At 34.8% G+C, this 25,420-nt stretch overlaps 1 protein-coding gene across 11 annotated transcripts in view; it reads right to left on the minus strand.

Annotated features, from left to right (window-relative positions):
* Nucleotides 1–2,951: 2,951 nt before the first annotated feature.
* SNX14 (sorting nexin 14) overlaps nt 2,952–25,420 on the minus strand; it is a 94,082-nt gene continuing 71,613 nt past the window's right edge. For 6 of the 11 annotated variants that reach the window (XM_064597829.1, XM_064597828.1, XM_064597831.1 and 3 more), the window contains 12 exons: nt 22,260–22,461; nt 19,257–19,340; nt 16,215–16,315; nt 13,604–13,715; nt 10,820–10,860; nt 10,559–10,678; nt 7,907–8,030; nt 7,467–7,631; nt 7,224–7,319; nt 4,696–4,787; nt 3,796–3,852; nt 2,952–3,104 (listed from right to left, as the gene is read on the minus strand). In XM_064597829.1, coding sequence (XP_064453899.1) covers nt 3,066–3,104; nt 3,796–3,852; nt 4,696–4,787; nt 7,224–7,319; nt 7,467–7,631; nt 7,907–8,030; nt 10,559–10,678; nt 10,820–10,860; nt 13,604–13,715; nt 16,215–16,315; nt 19,257–19,340; nt 22,260–22,461 — 1,233 coding nt within the window. In that variant the 3' untranslated portion in view covers nt 2,952–3,065. Of the gene's footprint in view, nt 3,105–3,791; nt 3,853–4,695; nt 4,788–5,612; nt 5,832–7,223; nt 7,320–7,466; nt 7,632–7,903; nt 8,031–9,025; nt 9,202–10,558; nt 10,679–10,819; nt 10,861–13,603; nt 13,716–16,214; nt 16,316–19,256; nt 19,341–22,259; nt 22,462–25,420 lie in introns of those variants that run through there. The other 5 variants (XR_010413685.1, XM_064597833.1, XM_064597834.1 and 2 more) reach the window with 5 other exon arrangements.

Genomic DNA, 25,420 nt, shown 5'->3' on the forward strand with positions numbered 1-25,420 from the left:
GTTGCCTTTCTCCAAAGATTCAATTCCCCCGTTCCCTAATATGAAGGTAATTACAACTTTTCTAACAGTATACTTTTTCCTCCCCTCTTTTGTTGTTCTACATCAGGGATCAGCAAACTACAGCCTGAGGGCCAAATCCTGCCTGCCATTGCTTTAAGTAAACAGGGTGTCATTGAAATACACATCCATTACCTGGAATGCTTGACAGAAAAAAAAAAAAAACACCCCATAAATACCAAATTAACAAAAAAAAGTGAAATAAAAAAAACTATTTTTCTCTGGAGCTCATAGGCCTCAGGTTAAAGATTTCTCCTCTGTGTATCCAGCACTGTCAAAGAGATTACTGGATACATTACAGAAAGCAGAGTTGAAATGGAATATAGTGAACTGGCAAGACCTATTCACTTGTTCATTCATTCAGTCAATCATTATGCTAATGTTGACTATGTCTGAAATTACAACTTGTGTATACATCACTACAGAGCCTGCTAAGAAGAGTGGTAAATTAGACTTCTATTTTTATTTCTATTGTAAAATCAAATGGTTTTTAGTAAGTCAATAAATGATAATTTAAATCCTTGCTTTCAATCATTTCTCAGAAATCTTCTGATATCTATAAATGATTATACATAAAACACAATTTTATAATGTCCTTTTAAATCTGAAAACATCTTTCCATCTATTTAATTTCATTTTATCCCCTCAACCAGAAACACTGATAGTTGTTTCTATAAACACATTTCAAAATGTGAAGCTCATGTACTAGAGGACACACATAAAGATGGATAGAAAGTAATGAACAAAGTAAAATATTTGAAATGACTGGGGAACATACTTTTAAAAAGGATCCAAAGAATGCCTACTTTTGGAAATAAAAGCTTCTTTTATGGGGCAACACTGACAAGCACATGAAGTGAGAGACAAATCTAAGTTTGCATTCTAACTTCACTACTCTCTCTGGCTTCAATATCCTTACCTATAACATAGAAATACCATCTCACAATTACTGTGATGGATGATAAAATGTGACAGTGTATATAAAATGCCTGGTTGACAGAGACTGCATCTAGTTCCTTTTCCTTTTATAATGTCAATGGTTACTTTTGTATGTGTCAATTTTTATACATCACATTTTCTTTAAACAGAGCTCATCCACTGCTATTAATTGAACTATATCCTCCTAAAATTCTTGTGTTGGGGGCACCTGGGTGGCTCAGTGAGTTAAGTGTCTGCCTTCAGCCTAGGTAATGATCCTGGAGTCCTGGGATTGAGTCCCTTGTTGGGCTCCCTGCTCCTCGGGGAGTCTGTTTCTCCCTCTTCCCTCTGCTTCTCTCCCCACTCATGCTCTCTCTCTCTCTCAAATAAAAAAATAAAATCTTAAAAAAAAAATTCTTATGTTGAAGCCCAAAACCGCTTTAACATAAAAATTCTCCATATTTGGAGATGGGGCCTTTATGAGGTAATTAAGGTTAAATAAAGTTGTAAGAGTAGAACCCTAATCCAACAGAATTGGTGGCCTTATAAGAAGGAGAGAGAGAGATCTCTTTCTCTCTTCCCATACACCTACACAAAGAGGTCAGGGGCACATGTTAGACGGTGGCCAACTGCAAACCAAAAGAAGAGGCCTCAGAATGAAACCTACCTTGTCGGCACCTCATCTTGGACTTCTAGCCTCTAGAACTGTGAGAAATAAATTTGTTGTTTAAGCCACCCAGTCTGTGGTATTTTGTTATGGCAGCCCAAGCAGAATGATGCACTCCTAACAACATTTTTCTCATCTAAATAAAGAGAGTATCACAATTTATAGGAAGGTAGGTAAGAATGGCATATAAAGGGCTGTAAAATATTTTATTTTTTCAGTTCACTGTGACATTTTAAGTGTTTAAAATGCTATGGATTTAAATGTGAAGAGTTAACCTGATTAATCTTCCACCTGTCCCTGAGAAATTAGTAAATACTTAAGGCTTGGAATTAAAGCACTGATTCACAGAAACTCATATATATTCTAGAATTTTCAAGCAATTAAAAATATAATAAAACTACTGACAAAATCTTTTCAAAAATTACAATACGTAATAACCATTTTTTAAAACCTTGGAAAAAAATAAGTGAATAGTATTAAATAGGTTAGATTTCCAAATTATATTTAGTTTCATATTACTCAGCTTAGTATCTAATACATAGCTGAAACTCAGTGTATTCTGAATGAATGCTACAACCAATTAGCAAACACAAAACTCTCAATCTTGAAAGACAAATTTGTTTCAAGGAGAAAAGTAGAGCATGGGAGGGAACTCTGAGTAGAATTCTGAACATTGGCTCTTAATATTTTAAATTAACTTTCCTCAAGAAATAAAATTAATTCCATATTTTCCGTTTGGAGAGACAACAGACATAAACCGAAAATCTCCTTGACTCAATTGTTTACATAAGATTTTGGAATATAGCTACTATATTCATTCCGTGAAATGTAGTTGCAACCCCACAATCACAAATATCTGTAAGTAGTCAGTTTTCACACCTAAAAAGGGCTATAATTTGTCAATCCAGGAAGAGTAAGGAGAGGTCCTTTGTTTCTTATGAAAAACTCATAAAGAATGTCTTCTTTATAGACATGTAGTTAACTAATAGAAAACTAGAGTAAAAAGAAAAAAATCTACTAAAATGTATTAACTCTAAATAAGAAAGCAGATCAGATCTTACTCTTGTTTCCCCATACTAAACATAATTATTTTCAAAATGATACAATACAAAGACTATTGGTTTTATCTCTTTGCCTTAAGAGGATTATGAATTACCTCTTTTAAAATGGCAATAACAAATGACAGATGTTCTAACAAAATTTGGATAACAGGTAAAAAAATGAAAGACTATGAAACCCAATCACTTGTGACCATTATTAAGTTTGTGTTAGTCTTTATTAAAACAAAAAAAAAAAATCAAAATTTCAGACACTGGATTACATGATATATACAAGAATATACAAAAGTAAAAGAAAGAAAATACTACACTAGCACAGCAGAAATTTGTTATCTATCTGGTTATTCTTTCTCAAATCCAAATGTTTACATCCAGGATGTCACAGAGGGAACTTCTTTTTGTACCTAAAGTAAAAATAAATCTATTTAATACAAGACAATAAAACAGGGTTCATTTGTGAAGTGCCTAACAATTAATTCCATTGTATAAAAATTCTAACCTAAGATGGAGATATATATATATATATACACACACACACACACATATATATGTATATACATATATATGTATATATATATCCATATATATATATATATATACACACACATATATATATGTATATATATATCCTCCAAGTTCAATACAATAATAATATTACCATTCTCCAATTCCAATTCATTTTGTACTATTGGGTTAATATAAGCTCAACTGCCCCCAAAACACTCAAGTCTAACTTATATGGCATTCAGTGTTACAGACAAGAGGACAGCCTGAAGAGCGTGGCCCATTCTAGTGCTAGGATTGAAACACACCTTCCTCTGGGAAGACTCTACAGGGTATATATACATGTTCCTATCTGCTTATAATTAGGAAGGGACAAAGTCAAAACACAGGCTATTCCTTTCCTGTACCCCCCAAAAAAGACCCTATGTTTAAGCATGTTGAAAAAAGAAAATATAGAGTCATTTATTAAGGTTGTCCATTTTTAAAAGGATCATAGCCACAAGGGTTTCCTTAATTTTTGTGTCCCTAATTAAAACACATGTCATCATACCATCAAAAACATAAAGAATAAAACTGCTGCTTCTCAGTTACCTTATTGAGCTCTGGAAATAGTTCTTGTATCACAATGTCCAATAAAACGTAAGTCAGCTAAAGCACCAAAAAAAAATTTTTTTTGAAGGCATTAGACAAAAGCCATATAAATAATAAAAACAAAATTCAGGACTGTAGTTACCTCTAAATGAGAAGGCATGTGTACATTTTGTTATTATGCTTCATAAATGTTAAAGACACAATGAGGACACAAAATTTTAGCTATATTAAGATCTCAACAAAATATGTACAGACTGAACTATATACATAATGTTAACTGTGGTTATTCTATGTAATCTGAATGATGGAATTCTTTATTTTTAAATATTTATTTCATGAATTTTGTATATGTTCCAAATTTTCTACAATGAATCTGTTTAAGTCAAAACAACTCCCACCCATCCTGAGAAGGATCATATGGAATATTTTGTTAAGATAAACAGGTATTTCAAACATTTTCCAGTATAAAAAAAACACAAATGGTCAATATTTTATTTGTAAACACTAGTAACTTTACTATGCTCAAAACCAATTATATATAACTCTTAACTAGAGAGAACAAACTGATGGTTACCAGAGGGGAGGTGATGGGAATTAAGGAGGGCACTTATGAGGAGTACTGAGTAATGTATAAAATTGTTGAACCACTATAATGTACACTTGAAACTAATACAACACTGTATGTCAACTATACTGAAATTAAAATAGAAAATTTAATTTAAAAATAATCAGCAAAAAAGAATAACAGATAAAATACTTTTTTTCCTATCTGAACGTCTGAAGTGCACTGCCTTGATTTAACATAGTGTCACTTCACAAGTAATAATATACCAGACACCCTACTATGTGTCGTTCACAAAACCTAGCCAACACTAGTTAACCTGCTTTAATGAATTTTACCTGCTTATTGAGAACTGGCTGTTGTAAGCCATCAAATAGAAGTCTGATGCTTTCATACTTGGCTTCTTCACCAATACACTTGACTATCAGATCTAAAAGAGAAAGCCAAAGGTGAAAACACTTCATATTATAAAGTGACTCATCATTAACTGGACCATGAAGCAAAATCTTCACCCTGTTTCCCAGGTATTACACAAAAACTATAAATCCGCATTTCCTAAACCAGTGTTCTGCAAGGGGCTCCTGGAAAAAAGGCTTCTATAGTCAAGAAACTCCTCCTTTTGGAGATTCACAATGCACAAAAGTATACTACAAGCTCTGAAGAATGTTGCAGTGAAGAAATCTACTTATATTATTAAGTGATAAAAGACAGTTGGAAAATAACACATATTGTGTTATCCCATTCAGATAAAACAAATAAAATCAAATCCCAAAATTATGTGTATACATTTGTACACACTTGTATAGACATGCACAGAAAAAATGTGAGGATTAACACCAAACTGATTAGGGAGAAGATGGCTTCTACTTTTTACTCTATATATTTTCATAATGTTTGAATATCTTAATATCAGGAAAAAAAGTTTAATTTTTTAACATAGACTTTCCTCAATGAATATGACCTCTTTAATTTACTTTTGTACTTTTTTCATAATTATTACTAACCATCTTACAGAACAATCTTTTTGGGAAATGTTTAAACACTAATTTAGGATCCAAAAAGTTCTGATACATGTTTGCACAACTGTCATTTATCACATCTGTTACCAAAGAGTTGGTCTAAAATCTAAAAAATCTCTGAATGTTTTCCCCAAAACAGGAAAATAAAATTATTCTTAAGTAAACAAAGTGCTCAAATATTTGTCCGCCCCCCCATCATAATAAAACTCTTAATGATGTCCTTGAAAAGTTCTCACCTTATGTTTGCTTCTAGGAGATAAATCTAACCCTACAAGGCAAAGGCCAAATTCAATTTATAATAAGCATAGTAGATCCTTGATATTTTCAAGATATGTGGCCCAATACGGATCTTTATGAATCCCCTAATTCACCAATACTACATAGAATTTTCCAATTAAGATGCATGACGCATAATGGACAAAAGTAAGTGATCCTTTCAGATCCTTCATGAGTTCCTAAGAAATGAAGGGTAGAGGACAACAAAAAGACATGCTTAGTTTACTCACTAAATTACTCCTCCCCAAAGAGAAGTTTTGAAGTAGATGTGATTCAAATTTGTGCCTTAGCAAAATAACAAATTACTACATTCACTGGCTTTCCATGTTGTCCCTAATATCAAAACTAAGACTGTTAAAGCCATGAACGCTAAGGGCTGCTATTACAAAACAGGTAAGAAATTATTTCATCATTTACCTACAGAAGACTTAGCCCAAAATACTTTTATTCACTTTTATATTCAGACCAGGGATTTAACTTAATTGTCTTCACACAGAGCAGCAGGACTATTCTGAGACTAGTTATTCAATGATGAGAATTCTCTAAGATACAGGCCAAAGGCCTCTTCAGTTCTTATTCTATATTTTCTCTCTGGGCATTATTATCCACTACACATAACACCCATATCTCTATCCTTTACCATTCATTTCTCCAATTTCAAAACCTGGATATCTAACTACTTATTAGACATTTCCTCCTAAATAATGTGTAGGCACTTCAACTCAAAATATTCTAAACTAAATATCCTCTGTTTTGAACCCTTAACATTTTTTCCTTTTATTTCTCACTCTATAAAAGGTTACTACCATTCATTTACCTTATGGCTCAAGCCTACCTCCTTTACAGAAGAAGTGATCATTCTCCTCCTCTGAGATACTCTGTGAGTTGAACATGCCTATCACATGTATGTTTTGTCTGTATACCTGTCTTCCTGCTAGACCGAATTACTCAAGTATAGTTTTTATATCCCTTGCTCTCTGCATAGTGCCTGACATGTGGAAAGTGCTCAATAAATTTAGAATGAATGAATTCTGATCTTTTACTCATAAACACTACTGTAGTTCTTCTCATAGTATAATGGGCAGCAGGATTCCAATTGTCCCACAAACATATCACTTTGATCAGTCTGGTTGTAAGTTGCTATTGAAAGAATCTGGCTACTGCATAAGTAGAAAAAGCCTATATTAAAGTTCATAGTGCTTATATCATAATAACCAAATTTTATTTAACTAATGAGTTAATTTTAGTTGGTCTTTATAACTATTTCTAAAATGATAACTCAAAATAAAAATTAGTTTCAATAATTACTATATTGTGTATGGGGTGCCTGGGTGGTTCAGCTGGTTAGGCATCTAACTCGTGATTTCACCTCAGATCATGATCTGGGGGTTGTGGGATTGAGCCCCATATCAGGCTCTGCACTTGGTGCAGAGTTTGCTTGAGATTCTCTCTCTTCCCCCCACTTACATGCTTGCTCTCTCTCTCCAAATAAATAAAACCTTTTAAAAAATTACTATACATTGTGATATCAAAGAAATGCTAATCTATATTAAACTACCTAAATATTATACCTGGAATATAATTCATCATTTCTTCAAAAGTCTGTTTTGCTCGTTTTTGCTTATCTTGGAGAGAGCGAGGTTCAGTGTTTTCACAGAATACAGCATCTAAAAACACACAAAAAGAAGTAGTTGCTGGAATTTTTACCTATTATACACAAAGTACTTTTTCATTGCAGAAATACTAATAAACCAATGAAAAACAGGACACAAAAGTACGTAAAACATGAAACAAACACATGACAAAATACAAACCTCTGAGAAGTGTTATGAGTGACACCAAACGGTGCTCCTGAAATAGCTGTTCTAGTTTACAATGAAGATAGTAGTCAGTATACATTTCCAGGGTGTTTTTAAACAGGATTCGAGTTCCCATTAAGAGATGATGAAGCCAGTCAGGAACTTGGAAAACCACCCGTCCTGAGAAGGATCATATGGAATATTTTGTTAAGATAAACAGATATTTCAAACATTTTCCAGTATAAAAAAACACAAATGGTCAATATTTTATTTGTAAATACTAGTAACTTTAATATGTTCGAAACCAATTATATCAAATTCTTATAAAAGAATTATCTTCAATTTAAAAAGAAGTTACAATGGGGCAATAGTGAAGAGCATTAATTTGCATCACAGAAGAAATGATACATGAATGAAAAATAGGTTTTCACAGTAACCACATAGACCTTACCTACCTACATACATCAGGTAATCATAGACTCCTTCTACAGTCATCATCTCCATAAAATAATTCTGATTTTGCTTTCTTTCTGTATTCTCAGCACGGTTTGCATTATTCTTAAACAGATCACTGAAAAGCTAAAGTAAAAATTGAAATAATTAAGAGATATGTAGTTTATTACACCTGATAACAATCACTAAAGCTAAAGTGACACAGAGCACAGGCACTTAAACTTTTCCAATCAAAACAGAATTATCAGATAGGTTATAAGCTCTGCCTCTAAAGTTTCGTATTTATGCCCAAAATTTAATAAAAAATACATATTCCTCCCAAAATAGTACATAAAAGTCTGCATTAATTTTAGACACAAAAGAAAATTCATTATTCATGAAGAAACCTTTGTTTTTTTAATACCAAAAGGAGCAAATAAACATGTAAAGATGTATATATATATTAATGATAGCTAATTTTAAAACTAACATGACTTATAGATTATAATTCACAATTAAAGGGTGTTTAGATGTGAACATTGAGCTTTAACCAAAATTCATTTGGACAATAACAGTCACAGACCAGAAATGCCTAATCAGTGTGAAAAAAAAAACAAGATACAGAAAATTACTTATAGTAAAAAATTATGAAATGCAACTAAACCTAAGCCCTACCTACCCCCAGGATATGCAAAAAAGTCTACTGTTGGTAATAATAATAAAATAGCAGAAATCAAAGAACTAAAAGTCTGACAGTAAAGATCAACAAAGCCAAAAGATGAAAAGGACAAAATCTTTGGCAAGACTGATCAAAAGAAAAAAAAGAGAGAGACACAAATAATGTTAAAAATAAAAGGTGACATAGCTACAGATGTCAGAAAAAACAACTACTTTAGGCCAAAAAGATTTCAAATTTAGATAGAATAAAAAATGTGTTGAAAAATATAACTTATCGGGTTGCCTAAGTGCCTCAGTTGGTTAAGCATCTGACTCTTGATTTTGGCTCAGGTCATGATCTCAGGGTTATAAGATGGAGCCCTGCATCCAGCTCCATACTGGGTATAGAAGCTGCTTAAGATTCTCTCTCTCCCTCTCCCCCTCCCCCCCTTAAAAAAAAATATATAAAACCTATCAAAACTGACTCATGTTGGGGCACCTGGGTGGCTCAGTTGATTGGGCATCCGACTCTTGGTTTCAGCTCAGGTCATGATCTTGGGGTCATGGGATCAAGCCCTTCATCAGGCTCCACACTCTCAGCTCAGAGTCTGCTTGTGCCTCTCCCTCTGCTCCTCCCCCAGCTCACGCACACTCTCTCTCTCTGTGAATAAATAAAATCTTTGAAAAAAAACTGACTCATGCAACAAATCTGAAGAATACTATATAATCATTAAATTAAGTTGTTTTTTAAAAAAACCTTCCTACCAATAAAACTCAAGGCTTAGGTGACTTTAACAACCAGTTCTACCAATTATTTAAAGAACTAGTAATTCCAATTATAACTTTACCAGCAAACAGAAAAAGGTTAATATAACTTTGATACCAGAACTTGACAAGGATAGAATGAGAAAGAAAAATTATAGGCCAAGTCCATCTATAAACATGAATACAAACTTCTTTAACCTTATTTATAAAGAATATCCATGAAAAAAGCTACACTACATGATTTAATGGTGAAACATTGAAATCATGCCCTTTGTACAATAGTTCATAGCCATGAATGAAACAAAGCCATCATTTGCATATAAGTATGTAAATCTAAAAGAATTAATAGATATATTACTAAAGTTAAGACAAGTCTAGCAAGGTTATTGAATTTAAAAAATCAACACACAAAAATTAACTATTTGTTTACCAAAAAGAAAGTTATAAAGTGAAAAAAATATAAAAGATACCTTTTATACTAATAACAAAAAAGTGAAGTTTTTGCGGAGCGGGGGAGGGCTATCCTTTGAGCTCACATTGCTCCCCATGCTGAGCACTATTCTGGAACTAAAGCAAGCTTTTTTTTTTTTTTTTTTTTTTAATGATTTCATTGATTTATTGGTCAGAGAAAGAGTGTGCCAGAGAGAGCACAAGCACGGGGGAGCGGCCGGCAGAGGGAGAAGCAGGCTGCCCACTGAGCAAGGAGCCCGATGCAGGACTTGATCCCAGGACCCTGGGATCACAACCTGAGCCGAAGGCAGACGCTTAACCAACTGAACCACCCAGGAATCCCTAAAGTGAGCTTCCTGCGAACTGGAAATATATCTTTATATTCCAGAGCCTGGCACTCTCAACAGTAGGCACAGGATAATATACCTGCTTAATGAATGGATTAAATATTATATAAGCCATTGAAATGAGACAAAACAAACATCAAATCAATATAAATACATTGTATCAATTAATTTCTTGAGTACTGGAAGTTGGTGATTTACTACCTAAGAAAACCACCTTAAAAAAATCCCCCAAATACAGAAATGGCAGAAGTTTACAAATACAATTATCTAAAGAAACATTTACCCGTTAATGTAAAGAGGCAAGAAACTATATATGCCCTCTTTATACTGTACAACTGATTTCCACATAAAGGATATAAGTCCTATTCATTTCATTAACACATGATGCTCCCTATAATGGAAAAGTCTCAAGTAGGACAACTTCAAACTTTATGACTCTAAGGCAATACGCAGTACCTTCTTGTTGTTTTCTGAAGTAGGGCTGAGAATGGTCAGTTCCGGTTTACTTGGTTTAGGCTTTGGAGATTCACAAGAATTAATGAAATTCATGATGAAAGGTTCCAAATGCTGACCTTTCTGTTGTAATACAGAAATCATGGTATAAAAATCAAAAATCAAGATTATGATTTTTAATAATCATAACCCATTAAAATTCACTGATATTTAAATATGCTTACAACTATCATGTTACAGAATATACATAAATCACTTATTCACCTCTTTCATTAGTTTTCCAGGAACAGACTTTATAATTTTCCCTGCAATTAAAAGTAAAATATTAATTTTATGAAGGCATAATATATCTCATAATTGCTTACATGTATACTTCACTCAGTAATTTTATTTTTTTTTTTAGATTTTATTTATTTATTTGACAGAGACAGAGAGCACAAGCAGGGGGAGCGGCAGGCAGAGGGAGAGGGAGAAGCAGACTCCCTGCTGAGCAGGGAGCCCAAAGTGGGGCTCGATCCCAGGACCCTGGAATCATACCTGAGCCGAAGGCAGATGCTTAACCAACTGAGCCACCCAGGTACCGCTTCACTAGGTAATTTTAAATACTAAACAGCCAAGTAAAAAGTAAAACAGTAAAAAATTTATAACTTACCATTTCACATTCAATAGAAATTTACAATAAATATGGTATTCTTAACTATTTATAGATACAACATTTAGGATTTACAGTGGGATTGGGGAGGGTGGGTAAGGGACTGAACAAGCCAAGTGTTGGTAACTGCTGAAATAGAGTGAGAAGTTTATTATACAAAATTCTCTACTTTCGTGTATATTTGCAATTGCCCATAAGAAATGTTTTCAAAAGATTTTAAACAATAATGAATATATAAAGATATCTAAGAGCATGTAAAAGTCAGTCAAAAAAGTTTTAGGAACTGCTAGAACATTTAAATTGGCTATTTAGGGGCACCTGGGTGGTTCAGTTGGTCAAGTGTCCAACTCTTGATTTTGGCTCAGGTCATGACCTCAGGGTCATGAGACTGAGCCCTGTGTCAGGCTCCATACTCAGAGTGGAGCCCACTTAAGATTCTCTCTCTCTCTCTCTCTCTCTCCCCCTCTTCCCTCTCCTCCACTCACACGCTCTCTTGCTCTAAAATTTACAAAAAAACCCCAAAAAAACAAAAAAACCACACACATTGACTATTTTTTTTTTAAATATTTTTATTTATTTTTTCCAACAGAGAGAGAGACAGCGAGAGAGGGAACACAAGCAGGGGGAGTGGGAGAGGGAGACGCAGGTTTCCCGCGGAGCAGGGAGCCCCGATGCGGGGCTCGATCCCAGGACCCTGGGATCATGACCCGAGCTGAAGGCAGACGCTTAACGACGGAGCCACCCAGGCGCCCACACACTGACTATTTAAATAGCTTTATATTCTGAGTTTTAGATTAATACATATTCTAATCATGTTTGCCAAAATTTCTTCTTGATCTTATCTCTAGGTTCCCTTATTTTAAAATACCAAGCATCTTGAGATTTTCTCAAACATTAGAAATGCCTATAAAAATTAGAATTGATAAATGCAACCTAAAATTTCTTGCAGTTCAATTTAGAAAAAAGTAGACTTATGGCAAAAGCAGGAGACATAATAACAAATTAAAATGGGAGATTGTTTTACAACATGAAAACCACCCAACCCTCTCCTATCAGCTTATTTCTCCTTTGCTACCCCCATAAACTATGCCTTCCTCCTTAGAATTTCCCACGTGCCTGGGGCACCTGGGTGGCTCAGTCAGTTAAGCATCTGCCTCTTGATTTTGGCTCAGGTCATGATCTTAGGATCCTGGGATCAAGCCCTCCATCAAGCTCCACACTCAGCAGGAGTCTGCTTAAGGATTCTTTCTTTCCCCCTCCCTCTGCTCACTCTCTCTCTCTCTCTCTAATAAATAAATCTTAAAAAAAAAAAAAAAAGATTCCCCAAGTTCCTTAAACTACAGAGCTTCATCCTGTTCTTTTCTGTCTCATCTACATGCTCTTCTTGAGACAATTTATTTGTTCAATCTGATTTCAAATAACACTCAAATCTCTATTCCTTGCCTACCTCCTGGCCTCTCCTGCCTTACAAAGCTTCTTTAACTGGATTCTATAAACTCAACAAGTTCAGAACTGCTATTAATTTATTCCTTATCTCAGCAAGTAACAGCATCCCTCCAATTGTTTAAATAGAAACCTGGGTCATCTTTGATCATTTCTTTTCCTTCAGTAAAACCTAGTCAGCAACCAGGTCTACCCAATTCTGTCTCCTAGACATCATATATAACCAAGTATATAATGTCCTCACATTTTCCCCTGATAAGAAAACCTCCATGTACAAACACGAAGTATTTTGGCTCAACTAAATGTATTAATTTGAAGAGATACAAATGAAAGCCAAATGCCCATTTGTAATATTTAATTCATTTGTTTAACTCTATATGTACTTAAGATTATATTATATAAAATATATTTAGAAATATTGTTTTATTTCCATTATTATCTTTAACAATTTTATTCAAACCTTGCCTGCTTATATTACTGTGGTCTATACTGAAATTTATATAAAAGAAATCATGCTGTATATATTCTTCTGTGTCTTGCTTCTTTCATTCAACATCACACTTTTAAGATTATCAATGTTGTTGCAAATAGCTACATGCTACAGGTATTCATTTTATGAATCTACCACAATTTATCTGTCTTCTATTGGTAATGACACTTGTATTATTTCCAGTTTTGGCTATAAAAACAATGATGCTAAGAACATTCTTCAATATGAATAAAAGATTCTCTAAAGTATATATCTCAGATAGGGACTGCTGAGTCATTCAGTTTTATACCAAACTGTTTTTCCAAGTAGTTTCCAATTTATATTCCTCTAACAGTGTATAAGAAGTCTGTTAGAATTTGACTCATAGCTTCACTATATAAACTATTCCTCTACATTAATCTGAAAATGCTGATTATTTTCAGTTTATCCTCATATACATGATTCCCTTTTTAAATTGACTTACCAAGATTTACATCTGGTAGTATCTTATCAAGAAACTGTGTTTCTCCACCATTGGGGGAGAGAAAATCTGCCAGAAGTTGACTATTACTCAGTTCTGGATGCTGTAGAAGTTTCTTGAATGAAAAAAGAAAAAAAAGTGGGGTGGCGGGGAATTTAAAAGGGTCATCAAAACTATATTAAAATGGTAAGAACATCAACAAAAAATTTTTTAACCCTCAAAAGCTCTTTTATATTCAGAATAACAAAATTACATTTGTAGAAAGAACAGTATCGCACAGCAGCTAAGACCTCAGCCTCTACAGTCAGACATGAAAGGGTTTGAATTCCAGCTCTTCCACTTACCAGTGAGGTGTCCCTAGAAACTAAATTCCTAAATTACATAAGAGTTTCCTCAAATGTAAGATGAAGATAATACTACTTACTTTACAGCGTTGTTATATAAAGCATTTAGTACAGTACCTGATACACAGGAAGGAAGATTAAACACTAGCTAATATCGTTGCTCTGTTTCTCAACAATTAAAGAAGTACTACAATATCATATAACTTTCCTGATAATTAAAAGAAGTTGGCACAAAGGGTTTTGCAGAAAACTAAATGTGGAAATGTGAAATAATTTGGAAAATCTGTTGTCTGTTCTTCTTGCAACACTATTTTCTTACAAGATTAACTGACTTTTTAAAGCCGAAATTAACCCAGTCTTACCTAATATTGTTTTGTAACTTGAAACAGTTACAAAACTTTATGAGCAGAAATCTGTATAAATGAAATACCAGTAACTGAAACCTTTACCTCCCTATCACCAGAAAATACTCTTCTAGAATGTGGTGCTCTAGTTCTGAGAAAGATTTAGTTCATTCAAATAATGGGTTAATGGTACAAACAAAGGCAAAGGTTAACACTACTATATACTAGGTTCAAATATCCTTGCAGTAGTTAATAGTTATTTCATATTTCAATTTTCACACTACCAAAAAATTATATAACAAGTATTTTCTGGGTTGAAGTATTCAACAGTTCAAATACAAGATATAAAATATAAATATCCCTTTACACTGATTAATATTTTTAATTTAAAAAGTACTTATTGTGGGCAAGGAGGCATCCAAATTTAACTGAATTAACACTTACTTAATAAAATCTACAAAATTTCATGCCCAAATAAAAAAATATTTTTTTTAACAACAACAATAAAAAAAAAAGTATCCACTTTTTGGTCTTATGCACTTTTTTTTTTTTTTTAAAGATTTTATTTATTTATTTGAGAATGAGAGAGGGAACACAAGAGGGGATAGGGTCAGAGGGAGAAGCAGACTCCCCGCTGAGCAGGGAGCCCGATGCGGGACTCGATCCCGGGACTCCAGGATCATGACCTGAGCCGAAGGCAGTCGCTTAATCAACTGAGCCACCCAGGCGCCCCTGGTCTTATGCACTTTATTAAAGAATGATGGTCATTAATTTTAGAGAAGTCTAAATTAATTTTAGTTAAGCGTCTGACTCTTGATTTCGGCTAACTGTACTAATAATGGAAATAACATACCAATTACATTGTTTACGTAACACTGTGCACACACTGAAAAAAAATAAAATTCAATTCCAAGTGGTGACTGGTAGAGAATCAGGAGATCCCAAGAAACTGGAAAAACATCTACAAATTGCAAAACAAAAAACTGAGGAATAAAATGGGAGGGAAGATTCACAAATTCAGAAGTGCTAAACACAAAATCAAACAGAAACAAGACAAAAAAAAACCTGGCTAGTTTAGTCAGTAGAGTATGCTTCTCTTGATCTTGGGGTTTTGAGTTGAAGCCCCACGTTGTGGGTACAGATTACTTTAAAAAATAATAATTTTTTTTTTAAAAAGACAAGAGGGGCACCTGGGTGGCTCAGACACTTGAGCATCTGCCTTCAGCTCAGGTCATGATCCCAGCGTCCTGGGATCGAGCCTCGCATCGGGCTCCCTGCTCAGCCAGAAGCCTGCTTCTCCCTCTCCTACTCCCCCTGCTTGTGTTCCCTCTCTCTCTGTCTCTATGTCAAATAAATAAAATTAAAAATTAAAAATCTTTAAATAAAAAAAAGACAAGAACAACAAAAAAAACTACCCAGTATACTTAGAATGCATTTCATCTTGCACAAGTTTTTCTTTATCTTCTCACACCAAAAGTTTTAAACTAAACTCAACATACAATTTTTCTTCTTCTAAGAAAATATCTGCTATTTCATTGGTTATCAACTTTTTTAAAAAGTATACTTTTTTTTTGAGAGAGACAGTGCTTGAGTGGAAGGGAGGGGGAGAGGGAGAGAGAGAGAATCTTAAACAGGCTCCAAGCTGAGTCTATAGAGCCCAACACAGGGCTCGATCTCATGACCCTGAGATCATGGCCTGAGTTGAAATCAAGAGTCGGATGCTTAACCAACTAAGCCACCCAGGAGCCCCTAAAAAGTACACTTTTCACAATAATTCATTTTCACATGGAAAAAATATCTTAAAAGAATTTCAGAAATCCACACTGACAGGTATCTGTAAAACAAAATATATATACACAAGAGGAAAAAAAGACCAATTAGACAATGCTATGATTAGCAATGTTTTCAATTGAGTTGGTACTGTACCTGTAAATATTCCTGAAACTCTTCTCTCTTTGACTTTAAGAATTCATAATTTTTGGGGCCAATGATCCTCTTGGAAGGAAGCTGGGCATCAGGAAATGTGCCTGAAATTAATATACATGAGAGTAATTAGTATGATCTGCTACTATTTTAAAAACCTAATTTATAATTTACTATGGCAAATTCAGATTCACAATGCTCCCTTATAGAGATGTAGCATTATCTTTTCAATAATCTGGACAAGGGGCACCTGAGTGGCTCAGTCAGTTAAGCATCTGCCTTCAGCTCAGGTCATGATCCCGGGGTCCTGGGATCGAGCCCTGATTCGGGCTCCCTGCTCAGTGGGGAGCCTGTTTCTCCCTCTCCCTCTGCTGCTCCCCCTGCTTGTGCCCTGTCAGGTAAAGAAATAGAATCTTTTTAAAAAGATTAATTACATATATACATGCATACATACATAAATAATCTTGACAAAATCCATAAGCTTCAAGTCAGAAGTCCAGACCAAAGAACCTGAGTCTACTGATAACCAAACTGATCACCAACTCTTTGTTGACACAGATTTATTTAAGCCTTCTATACTAGTAAAAAAGCCTCAGAAAAATACCATGAGATTATTTTGAAGTTGGTGGGATTCTCTTAGACAAAATCTTACAAAGAAAAATACCTACTCTCTCATGGGGAAAAAAGGTAGCATGTTGCCAATACTATACAAGATTAAAAACAAAATTTAAAAACCATGGACATGGGGTGCCTGAGTGGCTCAGTCAGTTGAGCATCCAACTCTTGGTTTTGGCTCAGGTCATGATCTCAGGGTGGTGAGATCAAGCCCAGCATCAGGCTCCACATTGGGCATGGAGCCTGCTTAAGATTCTCTCTCTCCCTCTGCCCCTCCCCCACCCCCCTCCATTCTCTCTCTTTCAAATAAATAAATAATCTTTAAAAAACAAACAAACCATGAACATGCTTTCTCAAACAGGGCTGACTTTAGAAATTTAAATACCAAAAAGGAAAATATTGTTGGGAATACAACCAACTTAGGTTGATCCAGGGCTTTAAAGTATGGATTATATGTCTTCTCTCAACCCCAAATCCAAAGGAAAAATTCTCAGAGAAAGGAGATAAGGATGGTACTGCACAAGATTGGCAGAGACAAAGAGAAAACCATTTTCTTTTTTAGATTTTATTTATTCATTTGTGTGAAAGAGCGAGAGCACGCACAAGCAGGGAGAGAGCACATAAGCGGCAGGCAGAGGGAGAAGCAAGCTCCCCACTGAGCAAGGAGCCTGATGTGGGACTTGATCCCAGGACCCTAGGATCATGACCTGAGCCAAAGGCAGATGCTTAACTGACTGAGCCACCCAGGCATCCCAAAGAGAAAACCATTTAAAGACAAGTACAAATTCAAAACCTAAGCAAAGAGTTTGGAGTGAGACCTTGTATTTTTTATCATCCTATAATCTCCTTATCATGGGCTTTGCTCTTAGTAAAGAAGGGTAAAAAAGGTTCCTGTCCTTCTCAGTTCAGAACCAACCTGAATTTGGATCAGGGACACTCCACAAAGCTTCTCTAAAATAGGGGTGCCTGGATGGCTCAGTCGGTTAAGCGCCTGCCTTCGGCTCAGGTCATGATCCCAGGGTCCTGGGATCGAGCCCCGCATCGGGCTCCCTGCTCGGCAGGAAGCCTGCTTCTCCCTCTCCCTCTGCCTGCCTCTCTGCCTACTTGTTCTCTCTCTCTCTCTCTGTCAAATAAATAAATAAAATCTTTAAAAAAAAAAAAAGCTTCTCTAAAATAAAGATTCATGGGCACCTGGGTGCCTCAGTTGGCTCTTGACTTTGGCTCAGTTCATAATCTCAGGGTTGTGAGATCGAGCACCACATCAGGTTCCATGCTGGGCATGGAGCCTACTGAAGATTCTCTCTCTCTCCTTCTGCCCCTTTCCCATCCCACCTATGTGCTTGCTTGCATTCTCTCATAAATAAATGAATAAATAAATAAAATAAAAAGATTCAGAATACACAAATCAAACTCACGAATCTATGTACAAAATGACTGTAAATACTTCATAACTACATCTCTGACATTAACTAAAATAAATGGATGATAAAAGAGACTGAAAGGTGAGGGGAAGAACTAAAATGGAGAAGTGTTCCCCTTTTCTGACTGATCTATCCTTAAAAGAAATATTACACTACAAGTTTTGTTTCCATATCTAAGAGCTAAATAAAGCATTGCCATGATGCAGAGCAAACATGTTTATCTAGAAAGATGGCAAAAGAACAGAGCAACTCTGAAATGCCTGTTTTAAATTCTCTGCCACATCGAAATAAACAAAAATTCAACTGGAAAGAGAATCTCTTCTAAAATACAATTAAAGAATAGCTATCTTTTAATTTTTAACATTATTATTTTAAAAAGCAATAAATGTGCACTGTAAAAACTTTAAAAATATAAGCCAGAAGTGGTGGGGGGTGAGAGGGATGGGTGGCTGGGTGACAGACATTGGGGAGGGTATGTGCTGTGGTGAGCGCTGTGAATTGTGTAAGACTGTTGAATCACAGACCTGTACCTCGGAAACAAATAATACATTATATGTTAAAAAAAGAAGAAGAAGAAGAAGATAGCAGGAGGGGAAGAATGAAGGGGGTGAAATCGGAGGGGGAGACGAACCATGAGAGACTATGGACTCTGAGAAACAAACTGAGGGTTCTAGAGGGGAGGGGGGTGGGGGGATGGGTTAGCCCGGTGATGGGTATTAAAGAGGGCACGTACTGCATGGAGCACTGGGTGTTATACGCAAACAATGAATCATGGAACACTACATCAAAAACTAATGATGTACTGTATGGGGATTAACATAATTAAAAATATATATAAGGCAGAAATAAGATAAAAACAGTTCATTCCTATTATGAACAGCAGTGTACACAAGTGTTACTGTCACATTTTCTTGGTATAATTACTTAAAATCAAAAAATTCATCTAGTTCAATAGCTTCTTCAAGAAAGCTAATGCGAAAATGGAACATTTTTTTCAAAAACAACATACCATGAAATTCTGTTAGTTTTGATTCAAGTACATAGAATTCTAGATATCTTCTATAGACAGACCAATGTTCAGGCTCATGCCCAACTGTAAATTGAATGAATACACAATAAGTAATAAATAATTTTATAAACTATTAGAAATTATTCCAGTCTTAATAATTATTTCTTAACATCACCATTAACGTATTTTATCCCATATTTTAATTTTAAATTTAAGAGATGGATAAATTTTACCTATTTATGAAGTTATCTAATAAATAATTTTTCTACAACAGAATCACAGAGCTGACAAATTTCAAAAAATAATGCAGTTATTATTTTTAAAATGTCATAGAAATAATGTATTTCATAAAACTTATAATCAATTTTAGGTCTCTCAAATATTTACCAACTGTCCTGATCTAAAACAATACAGACAGCACTATCCAACAGAACTTACTGCAATTCTGAAAATGTTTTATATTATCTGCATTAATATAGAAGCTATTAGCCACATGTAGTTACTGATCACTTGAAATGTGGCTATTGTAAGTAACTAAAATTTTAATATAATTTAATTTTCACTGATACATGTGGCCACTAAATTGAATAGTACAAAGTAATGGTTTACAGAATGAATTGGGTCAGACTGCCTATTCCAATCCCAGCTCCCCCATTTACTAAGTGAACTTGAATAAATAACCTCACTGTGCCTTAAGTTGCTTAGAATAAAAATAATTGTACCCATTACATAAAATAATCCACTTAAATCACTTCTGTAGAGTGCACAGCACAGAGTAAGCACCCCCAAAATGTTAACTGCTATTATTAGCATCTCATGTCATTCTAGCATAGATTTGGAAATGCAATGAACAAAGTCAACTAAAACCACAATAACCCAGGGGCACCTGGGTGGCTCAGCCTGTTGAGCATCTACCTTCAGCTCAGGTCATGATCCCAGGGTCCTGGGATTGAGCCCCGCATCGGTCTCCCTGCTCAGTGGGAGGCCTGCTTCTTCCTCTCCCACTCCCCCTGCCTGTGTTCCCTCTCTCACTGTCTCTCTCTGTCAAATAAATAAATAAAATCTTTAAAAAACACACACACACAATAACCCAAAAACACCACCTGTATTTAGAAAAAAACATGATAGGGGCACCTGGGTGGCTCAGTCAGATAAGCGTCTGCCTTCAACTCAGGTCATGATCCCAGGGTCCTGGGATCGAGCCCCACATCAGGAGCCCGCTTCTCCCTTTCTCTCTCCCTCTGCCTCTCCCCTTGCTTGTGCTCACTCTCTCTCTCTCTCTCAAATAAATAAATAAAAGCTTTAAAAAAAAATGATATAGTCACAATCTATAAAGGAAATCGAATTTTTCTTCCTCAACGTTGGTCTTAAAAGATCTATATCATACTTAGTTTTGGTTTTTAAAATCCTAAAATTGCTATTTTGCTACACATATAAAATCAATGATGCACTTTTTTCCCCTCATGGGCCATGGCTTCCTAAAAGCACATTACATTGACAAAGTCTGTAGCACTGCTGAGAAAAATAATCCTTAGTTTTAAGATTTTTTGGTTTAAATTTTATGGTTAAATTATTAAGGCAAACTTCTAAAAATAAAGCACAAAAATTAATGATGTCTGTCCAAAAGGCAAAAACATAGTAATTTAAAAGTATATCATATGTAAATCTTTGAAAAGGACACAAGTTACATGCTTACATAAATTTACTTATAATGATAGGAATTTATATCTGAAGAGTCAGAAGTTTAAAATAATTTTCTGAGAAAGAAGAACAGTGTGGGAAGAGCCAGACTTTAAGTACTAAGCACAGAAGTAGTTGAATCCAGAAACTAACTACAGTATTTCTTTTCAATTCTTTCCAACGCTTAAAATGCCAATCAATAGAAACAGCAGACAAAGATGCATACCAAACTATGTTTGAAACTGAAATCAGACTATAATATCAACAATGGTTTGTCTCTACACCTATTAGAATGCTGAGCTAGAAAAGCAACCAGCAAGACTGAATGGCAACAGCAGCAAAATCAAGTAGCACTGACTCCGAACTGGACAGAGCAAGACCATGCCTGGTACTTAGTTATAAGAGGAAAAATCATAGATAGCTACTCCAAGCATTCTTCCTTTCCCATTCCTATGTTTTATTTCTTGAAATAGGATTAGCCTCTAAGAAAAATTTTAAAAACCTATTATTTTTTGAAAAACAAGGGGAATTATTAGTACTGACCTTCATGCTAACATTTAGTCACTCCTCTCTCAAAACCTTTTTTTTAATTTAATTTTATTATGTTAGTCACCATACATTACATCATTAGTTCAAAACCATTTCCTAACACTGCCACTTTTTTTCCTTCTTTCACCACAGACAGTTCCCTCTGCCCAAGCTCAACTTCATTTTTCTATCATTCCCAAAATGTGCACAACTTTGATGTGCTTTTGCTCACACTGAATGCCCCACTTCTTGGACAAAACCCAGGGTAGTGACTGTTACCTTGCTATGGATGCTATTTACCCCCTTCTCTATTAGTTCACATCTGAAACTACCAAAAGAAAAAAGATAGCAAAACATGAGGAAAATTTGTCACATTGTGTTTTATCGTATTTTTATAAATTCTAATTAGCCCACAACAATGGAAGAGAAATGCTATCTTAATGAAACTGGTATAATACCTGATACACTGCTATATGCGTTACTCATAGTCAATTAAGTATAATGGTTAATGATGATGGCAACAAAACCATTAAAAGAACATTACATAAAATGCCTTGCTGCATTGTCAACATGTCTCACACACATCTACTCAATACGTATTGGTTGAACAAATTAGTTAAATGGTATTAGAGATAACCTAGAAAAGCCTAAGCTTTCATTCAAATTTCTGTTCAGACACTTATCTTTCAGATGTGCAGTCATACTCAAAAGTTAGAAATGGAAAAATGTTTATCATTCCTGATAAATACAGACTAATCAGCATCTTTTAAGAAAGGTATTCATAAAGCTTCCTACCTGCTCTTCTATCATTTCTTTCGACATCAATACAAAACACAGGTATTCTCTCCTTTTTCTCTTTCCTTTCAGAGGAAGGATCTTCAAAAAAGTCTACATATGGAATGCTAATTTTCCATGCAGCAAGGTTTCGGGGAGTATTAGGTGTGCTCACAGCTTCCACTGGAGAATCATCTTCCATTACAACAATACCTTCTTCAATCTGGAAAAACATCATCAGGAAAAATTTAATATTTCCAGGTCCTTTAGACCTATAGCATACAAGGTACAACTATAAAGAGTATGTCCATATAAATTCCATAATTTTCTAATACAAAACATTTGAAATTAGGTGATACCAAATTTTCTACAAAAAATACAAAGATAAAAAATTAAAAACAAGTTACTAGCATCAACTCCAGGATTTATTACATCACCTATATATGAAAATTCCATAGAAAAGAGAAAATAGGCACTTCAGAGATTAAAGATCTTGAAAATATACAAATATAGAAAAATATTTAACTATGGTACTAAGTAAAAATTAATGTACTGGTATTTTTCATTCTGACAATATGTATTGAGAAAGAGTCATAAAACAGTTTTAACTAAGTAAAGATGGTCACCGACTTATGATAGTTCAAAACTTATGATTTTTCAACTTTACTATGATACAAAAGCGATATGCATTCAGTAGAAGCTGTACTTTGAATTTTGAGTTTTTATCTTTTCCCAGGCTAACAGTGTGCAGTGTGATAATCTCTTGTGATACTGGGCAGTGGCGCAAGCCACAACTCCTGGGCAGCCACTTAATCACGAAGGTAAACAACCAATACACCTACAACCATTCTGTACCCAAAAAGCCATTCTTTTTCACTTTCAATACAGTATTCAATAAATTACATGAGATATTCAACACTTTATTATAAAATAGGCCTTGTGTTAGAGGATTTTGCCCAACTGTAGGCTAATGTAAGCATTCTGAGCTTGCTTAAGGTAGGCTAGGCTAGGCTAAGCTATGATGTCCAGTAGGCTAGGTGTATTAAATGCATTTTTAGCGTCACGTTGGACTCCCTGCTCAGCGGGGAATCTGCTTCTCCCTCTACCCCCCACTCGTGCGCATGCACTCGCTCTCTCTCAAATAAATAAAATCTCTTAAAATTAAAAAAAAATTAAAAATTAAAAAGTTAAATGCATTTTCAACTTTCTAAAAGAAAATGTCCCCCACTGTAAGCTAAGGAAGATCTATAATTCCACTTCTGGGAACGCAGTCTAATGAAAGTATTTATTCCAAGTAAATTTTTTTTAAACTGTGGAAAAGGCACAAGTATAAATATATTCACTGCAGTTAAGTAATATAAAAAATGAAAAATGACCTGAAAGGGACACAAAAATTAGAATTAAGTTTCTTTTTTCAACTCTTGGCTTCTAAAATTTTAATAATATAAATGTTTAAAATAGTAGTTTAAAATATTACTTGAAGGGGCGCCTGGGTGGCTCAGACAGTTAAGCGTCTGCCTTCGGCTCAGGTCATGATCCCAGGGTTCTGGGATCGAGTCCCGCATCAGGCTCCCTGCTCCGCGGGAAGCCTGCTTCTCCCTCTCACACTCCCACTCCCTCTGCTTGTGTTCCCTCTCTCGCTGTGTCTCTCTCTGTCAAATAAATAAATAAAATCTTTAAAAAAAAAAAAAAAAAATTACTTGAAGAACAATTGTTTTTAAAAAGAAATTTTAAACATGTTCTAGAAATATACATAAAGAAGGAAAAACTGTCTCTACTTCATTAAATTAAAAGGGAACCTCTGAATTAACACATTAAAACACCTGATCACCTAGACATCTCAAATTCATGTTAAAGAAGGCAAAATATTACAGATAAAACACATCCACCTTGAACATACTTTTTTTTTAAAGATTTTATTTGAGAGAGAGAGAGAGAGAGAGAGAGAGAGAGAAAACAACCAGGGGGAGTGGGAGAAGCAGGCCTATGGCTGAACAGGGAGCCTGATGCGGGGCTCAATCCCAGGACCTTGGGATCATGACCTGAGCCTAAGGCAGATGCTTAACGACAGAGCCACCCAGGTGCCCCTTGAACATACTTCTTTAAGACAATGAGTCAAAGACTGTGCACACTTAAGAAAATTCTGCATAGTGTATTCAGAGCAAATGAGTAGTAGAGAGAGATTTCTTTCCAGAATTTTAGCACCCTACCTTCACTCGCAGTTTTACTTTTTTCCCCACACCTGGCAGTCACCTCTCTTCTAAGTGAATTCTTTCCCTCCCCACGTCCCTTAGCAATTATCCTTTTCTGTTCTTGTCCGAAAATGGCTTTCCATAATCCCTAGTAAGACTGTTAGTGACCTTAGGAGGACCTCTTAATACTCTATTAAAAAGTCTTCAAGTCCTAAAAAGAAAAAAAAAAAACTATAAAAACAGATGATATGTATTGGTTTTTGCCTTTTTTGGGACAAGGCTTATCTCCTTATATACCTGAAAGAAAAACAGAAGAATTTATGAGGGAAATGCCCACTCCATTACTTGGAACCTGAGGTACAGAGTAGCATTTTCTATGGCTATTACAACTGTATTTTTGTTAATGGATTCAGCTTCTTAGATATCAGAAGGGTAACTGATCATAAAATGACAGATAATTTGTTTAACAAGCTGACTAAATGCCAAAAAACAGACATTCTTGGGGCACCTAGCTGGCTCAGTCAGTGAAGCACATGACTCTTGACCTCAGTATTATGAGCTCAAGCCCCATGTTGGGTGTAGAGTTTATTTAAAAAAAAATAGACATTCTTAAATAAAAAGTTCCCTAAAATCAATCTAAGAAACAAAACGAGAGAACAAAATTCTTAGCAACATAAAAATATCCATGAAACAAAGGACAAATTTTTAAAATGAATTACTATTACTGTTACCATTTAAATGGTATTTACATCAAAATAGTTTAATGAATCATCTCTAGGGCAGTATTTCTCTAAAGAATTTTCAGGGCTTCCTTTAATGTTATTTGAAAGTAAGTAAATATTATAAACCAAAATTTAATGAAAAGGAAAACAAAGTACTTTTTTGTTTTCATACAGATCTTCCCTCTACAAAAAGGATGGAGAATAAAGGTGGCAGAGGATAAAAGGCAAAAAGATGTCCCCCTATTTCCTTAAGAAATACTAATGTTCC

This window comes from Mirounga angustirostris, unplaced genomic scaffold (assembly GCF_029215605.1).
Source record: "Mirounga angustirostris isolate CCGP_5_RB_7025 unplaced genomic scaffold, mMirAng1.0.hap1 SCAF_8, whole genome shotgun sequence".
NCBI classification, from domain to species: domain Eukaryota; kingdom Metazoa; phylum Chordata; class Mammalia; order Carnivora; family Phocidae; genus Mirounga; species Mirounga angustirostris.